Source organism: Aquarana catesbeiana, linkage group LG10, assembly GCF_042186555.1.
Source record: "Aquarana catesbeiana isolate 2022-GZ linkage group LG10, ASM4218655v1, whole genome shotgun sequence".
In the NCBI taxonomy this organism is placed as follows: Eukaryota; Metazoa; Chordata; class Amphibia; order Anura; family Ranidae; genus Aquarana; species Aquarana catesbeiana.
The window spans coordinates 177,316,979-177,325,650 of record NC_133333.1 but is presented as its reverse complement, the minus strand read 5'-3'; the positions used below and the strand labels follow the sequence as shown (position 1 = coordinate 177,325,650).

The 8,672-nt window shown below is 47.8% G+C and overlaps 1 protein-coding gene across 2 annotated transcripts in view; it reads right to left on the bottom strand.

The window, feature by feature from the left end:
- Positions 1–6,374: 6,374 nt before the first annotated feature.
- The window catches only part of LOC141110093 (uncharacterized), a 3,168-nt gene continuing 870 nt past the window's right edge, over positions 6,375–8,672 (bottom strand). Inside the window, exons 1-3 of one of the 2 annotated variants that reach the window (XM_073601314.1) lie at positions 8,248–8,672; positions 7,804–7,965; positions 6,375–7,767 (exon numbers count right to left, since the gene is read on the bottom strand). The exon at positions 8,248–8,672 is cut by the window's right edge and continues 870 nt beyond it. In XM_073601314.1, coding sequence (XP_073457415.1) covers positions 7,339–7,767; positions 7,804–7,965; positions 8,248–8,672 — 1,016 coding nt within the window. In that variant the 3' untranslated portion in view covers positions 6,375–7,338. Of the gene's footprint in view, positions 7,966–8,247 lie in introns of both variants that reach the window. The other variant, XM_073601311.1, reaches the window with a different exon arrangement.

The following is an 8,672-nucleotide window of genomic DNA, read 5'->3' as shown; positions in this document are numbered from 1 at the left end:
CCGGCGCGGGGGGGGAAGCGATGCCACGCGCCAGGCGGTCTAGGCCGCCTGAGCGTTTTTCACCAGGCCCCTCATCCAGCTCAGCTCGCCCTCATAGGAGCCCGGGAACGGACCCGTCGGCCCCACCAGCAAAACGGGTGGCCGTCGTCACCCCTGGGTGGAATCCTCCACAACGGCGGAGCGCGGGGGGCGGGGCTTCGGGCCGTTATGGCGCCCGGGCTTCGCCACCCAGAAGACAGGACAGCAGCAGAACGGTCCCCCCCCGCAGCACAGGCATCTGCTAGGGGGGAGATCCGACGGGGGAGGAGCAGGGGCACGGCTGGAGGTCAGCTACCAGACGTTGCTGGCAGCCCCTATGCAGCCAGGATCGGAAGAGAGCCAGTGGAAGACAGAAGGAGAGGTCCAGGGGCCAGCAGAGGAGACAGCAGTGTGGGACAGCAGAGCACAGCAGCAGGTGGTCACAAGGAAAGGGGGAGAACAGCCACAAGATGGGAATCCACAGCCCCTAGGCAAGCTTCACCTGGGAGGTTACTCACGCCGATGCTCCAAGCCACGGAAGTTCGGTCGGAAGGAGAGCTGTCGGGTTCGGATGAGGACGTGAGCCAGGACATCGCGCCTTCTGGAGGATCCAGTGCAGCGGCGATGGGAAGCAGACCCAGTCAGCCTGGTGAGTCACATATTTTAATTGATTCTGTTATCAATGTTGATGGTGGTAATTGGTTAGATAGGGGTGATGGGGGGGACACGACGGCTCCTGGGGGAGTTCTAGTGGCCGTGGCGGGGGGATCGCCTGGCTTAAGGGGGACGGGCGTTCAGCCTGTCGCCGCTGGGACAGGGGGAACATTGCAGGAATTGTTGGGAGGATTAAGGGATTTGGTGCAACGATTTGCAACCAACCAGACGGCGCCAGCGATAGTGGCGCCGTGGGTTGGAGGGCAGGTGGAGCAGTCGGGTGTTGGGGGAACAACGGGGAAAAGGGGTGAGGCTGTCGCCGACTCAGACGCCGGGGTGGCGGAAAACACCGCCACGGGGGAATCTGCAGTGGCGGTCAGGAAGGATGTGGTCAGGATAGCGGATGCGGCTAAATGCGAAGTGTACGTCTGCTATGAAGGCCCGCTGGGAGCACACTTAAAACAAGAAGTGCGGGAGAAAATAGTAAAAGGTGAGTATGTGGAAATTTTTTCCTTGTTACCGTTAGAGAAGTTCAACTTGGATAGGGTAAAGCCGGACGATTCCAAAAAAGAGGATGAGGAGAAGCGAAGGTATCGTCTGATCCCTAGGACCTTTAGTAATTGGTTACAGACGTTCGCCATTATGGCGAGTGTAATTGGCGAAAAGAACCCGGAGCATTGCTCTGCGTTGTTTTGCTACATGGATGCCATAGGCGAGGCACATAGGGTGTATGGGGGCACTGCGTGGCTTCGATACGATGAGCAATTTAGGCAACGCAGGGCGGTGAGGCTGGCTCTTAGGTGGAACCATAAGGATATAAGCTTATGGATGCGTTTGATGTCTTCCGCCAGGGCACCAAACCAGCCTTTTCATGGGGGGGCCGGGGGATCGTCTACCTCTGGACTCCCGGCCGGGAAAAAATTTGGGGTGTGTTGGCAGTTTAACGAAGGATCCTGCAAGTTTGGGGGATCCTGTCGTTTTAAACATGAATGCTCAGGATGGGGGGGGAACCACGCTTTGTCACGCTGCTTCAAAAGAGGAAAGAAGACAGGGGAACCTGCTCAGAAGAGGGATAACGCCAGTGAAGGAGGTAAGGATGCGGCCTTTTTTAAATAGGTACCCGGACAGAGAGGCAGCGAGGGAGTTGGGGGAGGGTTTTTCAGTGGGTTTCAGAATTCCATGTTCTCTGACAGCTATACCTCCGATGGCCAAGAACTTGCGGTCTGCACTGCAGAATCCTGGGGTGGTTTCGGAAAAACTGGCCAAGGAGGTTGCGTTGGGGCGAATGAGTGGGCCTTTCGCAGAATTTAGTAGTGTCACCGTTGGGAGTGGTGCCTAAAAAGGAACCAAACAGGTTTCGCTTTATTCACCACCTTTCGTTTCCAAAAGGGGCGTCTGTGAATGATGGTATCAATCCTGAAGATTGTTCAGTGTCGTACACATCGTTCGATGCAGCGGTGGGATGGGTGAGACATTACGGTCAGGGGGCACTCATGGCAAAAGCAGACATTGAGGCGGCATTCCGTTTGCTTCCAGTACATCCGGACAGCTTTTGGCTGTTGGGTTGCTGTTGGCAGGGGGAATTTTACGTCGATCAGTGCCTGCCAATGGGTTGCTCGATATCTTGCGCCAAGTTTGAGCTGTTTAGCTCATTTCTTGAATGGGTGATTAGGGATGTGTCAGGGATGGATTCTGTGATTCATTATCTGGATGACTTTCTCTGCGTGGGGTCTCGTGAGTCCAAGGGGTGTGCGATTCTGTTGGCAACCTTGGAACACATTGCAGGTAAGTTTGGGGTACCATTGGCAGCGGATAAAACAGAGGGCCCGACGACAGTGTTGAGTTTTTTGGGCATCGAAATAGATACCAGAGACATGGAGTGCAGGTTGCCAGGGGATAAGGTGGACGGGTTAAAAAGGGATGTCAGGGATTTGATGGGACAGAGGAAAGTGCAGCTGCGGCAATTACAATCCCTTTTAGGTAAGTTGAATTTTGCGTGTCGCATTATTCCAATGGGTAGAGTTTTTTGCCGCCGGTTGTCAGCTGCCACAGCGGGGATACAGTCTCCGACTCACTTTATCAGGCTTACCAGGGAACATAGGGAGGACTTGAAGGTGTGGCACACGTTCCTGGAAAGCTACAACGGGCGCTCGGTGTGGATGGAAGGACCGGTAAGTAACTGTGACATGGATTTGGTGACGGACGCCGCGGGATCTACGGGGTATGGGGCTTTTTTCCAAGGGCAGTGGAGTGCGGAGGCATGGCCTGAATTTTGGGTAGAGTCAGGATTTACTCGGAATCTGGTGCTTTTGGAATTATTCCCGGTGGTATTAGCAGTAGAATTGTGGGGGGAGAGATGGCGGAACTTGAAAATACGTTTAAATTGTGACAATATGGGGGTAGTTCAGGTCATCAATCGGCTATCAGCATCATCCCCGCCGGTAATACGATTGTTGCGTCACCTGGTGTTGAGGTGCTTACAAATTAATGTTTTTCTATATGCTGTGCATATCCCGGGCGTAGATAATACTTTGGCTGATTCCTTGTCTCGGTTCCAGTGGGACAGATTCAGGGAGCTGGCGCCCGCCGCGGAAACAGAGGGGATTCCTTGTCCGGGGTGGCTTTGGGAGACGGTATTGGAATCGCCGCAGGATGGATCAGGAAATCGGTGAGTGGGTCGACATGGGCGGCATATAAAAAAGTATGGTCGGAATGGGCCACGTTTACACGGCTGGCGGACGCCGGGCTGGGAGAACAGGACTTGAGGTTGTTGGTAGTGTATTTTGTGTCACGACACATGGAAGGGGGTGGTTCAGTGTCCGCAATTGAGCGGAAATTGGCGGGGTTGGCCTTTTTATTCAAGTTACAGGGCCTGACGGATTTTACCAAGGATTTCTGGGTAAAACAGGCCTTAAAAGGTTATAGAAAGAGCCATGCGAAGAAGGATTCGAGGAGGCCGGTATCTTTTTCATTATTACAGGTATTGTGTAATAAGTTAGGTGGGATATGTAAGTCGGGTTATGAAGTGATTTTGTTCAAGGCGGTTTTTTCTATCGCGTTTTTTGGAGCGTTTCGGGTTGGCGAGTTGGTGAGTCCAGCAAAACAAGTAGCAGGGGGTTTGAAGATGCAGGATGTGGAAGTAAAACGGGATAGGGTGTTGCTGAAACTGGGCAGGTCAAAAACAGACCAAGCCGGAAAAGGGGTAAAAGTGCAACTGTTCAGGTTACCAGGGTCGGGAATTTGCCCGGTTCAAGTAGTTGAGGAATTTCTGCTAATTCGCCCGGTCGGGGAAGGGCCGTTGTTTGTGCATGAAGATAGAACTTTCTTATCTAGGTTTCAATTCATTGCAGTGTTTAGAAAATGCATTGGGGCTGCAGGGTTGGATAGTAGGCAATTCGCCTCACACTCCTTCCGTATCGGGGCGGCTACTGAAGCTGCCAGGTGTGGGTTGGATGAGGCAGCAATCAAGAGGATTGGGAGGTGGGAATCCAGGAGGTTCCAGTCTTATGTGCGCCCTCAATTGTCATCAGATGCGATATAAAAAAAAAAAAATAAATAATATACATAGATATTTTATGATTACATGCATTTGAGGACAGGGGTAGGGGAAGTTCACATGTTTCAATTTGTCTTTTGTTGTGTTATGTCTTTGCAGATGGGGGTCAACCACGCCTCGTTTGGATCTTGGGGCACTCCTATGTTTTCTGGGGTGCAAAAAGGGGGGACGTCAGACCAGAAGGCAGGCAACTGGGGATTTCCAGGAGGGAGGCATGTATTCGCTGGTTGGGCTTTCCAGGCATGGGGTGGGGTAGAGTGGTTGACGAATTTGAACGATACACTCGACTCGATAGACCCCCGGATGTTTTAGTGATACATGCAGGAGGGAATGATCTGGGGGTCCGATCTACCAGGGAACTGGTGTCGGCCGTCAAGTGTGATTTTTTGGCACTTCGGGTGGCCTTCCCGGGCATGATCATAGTTTGGTCTGACATAGTGGCAAGGACGTCATGGCGCATGGCTAGATCAGTACCTAGGATCAACAAAGCGAGAATTAAAGTAAACAAGGCAATTGGAAAGTTTGTGGTTAATAATGGGGGATTGGTGGTGAGGCACACGGAGTTGGAGGTTAATGTGGGGATGTACCTAAGGGGAGATGGGGTGCACCTTACCGCAGTAGGCATTGATCTTTGGGCTCTCGGGCTTCAAGATGGCATTGAGAGGGCATTGCGGGTGTAGAGGTGCCCTTAAGGCTAAGGGGTCATCCTTGCGGGCTGTGGCGGCATCTTTGGTCTCTGATGGTGGTAAAAATGCAAAGAGGTGATGGTAAATGGTGGGGGGCTTTCAGTATTCTGGGCCCCTCTGGTGTGTTCTGTTCTTACAGCGGAAGGCGAGGCTGGAAGACAGATGTTACACTGCGGGAAGGGTGTTGTCACCGAGCTGTTTTTTAAATACGGCTGGTGGCCTGGTATGGTAAAAATTATGTACCGCAGTGTATGGTGTTTGGTGAAGTTGTTAAAATGGAGGAGATGAAGTTAAGAGTGCCATCAGAAGACCAAAGATTGGGAGGTGTAAGAACTGTCAGTTAAAAGTTATACATAGTTGTACAAAATGTTCATTAAAAGAGTTATTTAAAGTTATTTAAAAGTTGGTTTTATATTTTATAATAAAGGAGGCTGCTATGGCCGGTTTTACTCCAAAACAACTTCTGTGTGCGTTATCTAATTATTATAGATAAGAAAGGGAAAGGGGAGTAGTAAATAAAGAGTGGGTAGTGGAAGTTGGGGACATTAGTTCCTACACTGGTCATGAACAGGGGAAACTGGAAAGAATGGTTTTCTGCAGGTGTAGTAAGGTGTAGGGAAATGAGCAGAAAACCGCTCAAGTGTAAATGGGGCTAAATATAAGGACATTGTGCTTTCTTTTCATCTCACAGGAAGTGACAATGACATTGCTTTTCTGCTAAAGATCAGCAGGTATTTTCTGTACTTTCTAAAAATGTTCTTGGCCTGAAGAAACAAAACGAATGCAGCTGCCACATGTAAGTCCTGGTAAGCTGCAATGTACTACTTTTTTATATTTCCATTTATATACACTTTAACCACTTCAGCCCGGAAGGATTTACCCCCTTAATGACTAGGCCATTTTTTGCTATACGGCACTGCGTCCTTTTAACTGACAATTGCGTAGTCATGCAATGTTGTATCTAAACAAAATTGATGTCCTTTTTTTCCCCACAAATAGAGCTTTCTTTTGATGGTATTTGATCACCTCTGCGGTTTTTATTTTTTGCGCTATAAACAAAAAATACAAGACAATTTTGAAAATATATATATATTTTTACTTTCTGCTATAATACATATCCAAAAAAAAAATATATATATATATAAAAGAAAATTGATTTATCAGTTTAGGTCAATATGCACTTTGCTACATATTTTGTGGTAAAAAAATTGCAATAAGAGTATATTGATTGGTTTGCACAAAAGTTTTAGTGTCTACAAAATAGGGAAACGATTTAGGGACATTTTATTTTTTTTACTGTTTTTACTAGTAATGGTGGCGATCTGCAATTTTTAGTGGAACTGCGACATTGCGACAGACAAATCTGACCCTAATGCCGCGTACACACGGTCGGACTTTTCGTCTACAAAAGTCCAACGGACGCTGACGGACTAAAGGTGGCTGGTAATCCGATCGTGTGTGGGCTTCTCCGGACTTTCAACGGACTTTTTTAGCCTCAAATCCGACGGACTTTAGATTTGAAGCATGCTTCAAATCTTTACGTCGTAAGTACGACGGACCCCGAAGTCCGCTCGTCTGTATGCTAGTCCGACGGACAAAAAAACGACGCATGCTCATAAGCAAAAACTAAACGGAAGCACTCGGTCTAGTAAAACTAGTGTTCGTATTGTAGGTAGCACATTCATCACGCTGCAAAATCTGTGATCGTTCAATGCAGCGCATTTTATTTCTTCTTTACGAAGGCTCTAAAGAACGAAGGTGTTTTGCTGTTCATAATCAGAGTTCTCCCAAACTGATTTCTGGATTCTTTTTCTCTTTGATCTCATGAATGATATAGTATGCCTTTTTAAAACAATGTTTCCATACTAATAATACTTTTTCCCCTTTTTATTTTTTATTTTTAATTTTTTTTATTTTTTTTAGGTTTGTAAAGTTAACACAAAGAACCCATTATTATTTTTTTTTTTTTTTATAGTGTTTATTTTTTAGTTTTTAGATAAAGTTAACCCAAAGCACCGTTTTTGGTTACGTAATTTTTTGGATTTTCAAGACTTACCACTTGAACATTATTAACATTAGTAATGTATTTTTGGTGTGTTTTTTTTCAAACTCAATGAGATTGTTGTCCCTTGTTAATTTAACATTGTGTGTAAAATCAATGATTTCAAAGAAAACACATAAAGTCTTTTGCTAAACTCAAAAAATATCCATTTATTCATGGTCAAAATAAAATAAAGAGGAAGTCAACGCTGGAAAAAGTCGGTGTACCAGAAAATTGGGATCTTGAGGAGTCCATATAAGAGGGAGCACAATCTGGTCCAAGAATCCCAGAGATCAACAGCACCAGCAGATGATCTAGATGTCCCCAGACTGTGGTCCTACAACAGCCTGCGTCTTCTGTCAGACCAGACTGAACCCAGGTCATCATTTTCTTCTCTTCCCTGCAGCCTTTCCTCCACGCTGCCCTGCAGCCTTCCCTGTAGCCTTCTTTTGAGGCTGTGGCTCTGGTGTTTCAGTTGTGGCAGGAGGAGGAGGAGGAGGAGGAGGAGGAGGGGGGGCTGCCTCATGTAGTTGGGTGTTTTGTGTTAGCGTGCCCTGCAGCCCCTTATGGATTGTTTCCCCAAATAGGCGCTCACAAATGAGGCGCTGCTCCCAATCCATCTGAAGAAGCCTGCTGGCTAAGTAGCAGCCATAGGATTCTTCCGCTTCGGGGGGGCTTTTTAAAAAACGGGTGGCCTCTTGCATGAGGCGCAGGGATGCGTCCTGTGTGACCATCCCCTTCCTGGCCCTTTTTTTGGGAAGGTGGAGGGGAGGCACTTGGGATTCGGTCAGGCTTCTACTGGGCCCAGCCACCTCGCTTGGCCCAGCCACCTCACTGGGAGCAGCCACCTCACTGGGAGCAGCCACCTCACTGGGAGCAGCCACCTCCTGCCTGACACTGGGCCCAGCCTCCTCCAGGATGATGGTGAATCCGGCCTCCTCCAGGCTGTCCATGGGCCTGGTCTCCTCCTGCCTTCCACTTTCCCCACATTCCTCCTGGATGGACTCATCCTGTGTATAAAAAAAGGACAATAGTTTGAGTATATTTTTTTGGCTTCATCAATGACACACAGTTTGCTTCTCATGAATAGCAAATTCAATGTGAATACTTCTCTTTAATAAAAGAGTCTAATCAGACACCATAATTATTTCAAGCAGGTGCCAAACATATTTAGCCACTACTGTCAATTGATATGTATACCCAATTTTGAGTGCCAAATTATTTTAGACAATTATAACATCCAGTTAACATCATTAATATTAGTACAGTAAATATTTGTTAAAATAATTTACCTGACTCCAGATGGTCATATCTGGTTCATCCAGGATGGAAGACCCAGCTTGCTCCTCATCAGCCTCTGCTGGGGTGGAGGGAAGGGTGGAGGGAAGGGTGGAGGGAAGGGTTGAAAGTGATGGCCTGGCTTCATTCTGGTCATCCAGAAAACGGAGTTGATTGTAGTACCACAGCCTGGGTACATAAACATCATCTGCTGATGCTCCTGATCTCCTTGATTCCTGGATCTTCTTATGCTCCCTCTTATACATGTTCCTCAAGCCCCCAATTTTCTTGAGCAATGTCTCCATTGTTGCTTCCGGGATGGTCGCCTGGACAAAGGCCAGAAGTCTCTCCAGCGTTGACTTCCTCACATGCTTAGCATAATACTGAGGGTGTTTCACCTCCCACAAATTCCTCATCTCTCGATATTTGGAAATAAAAG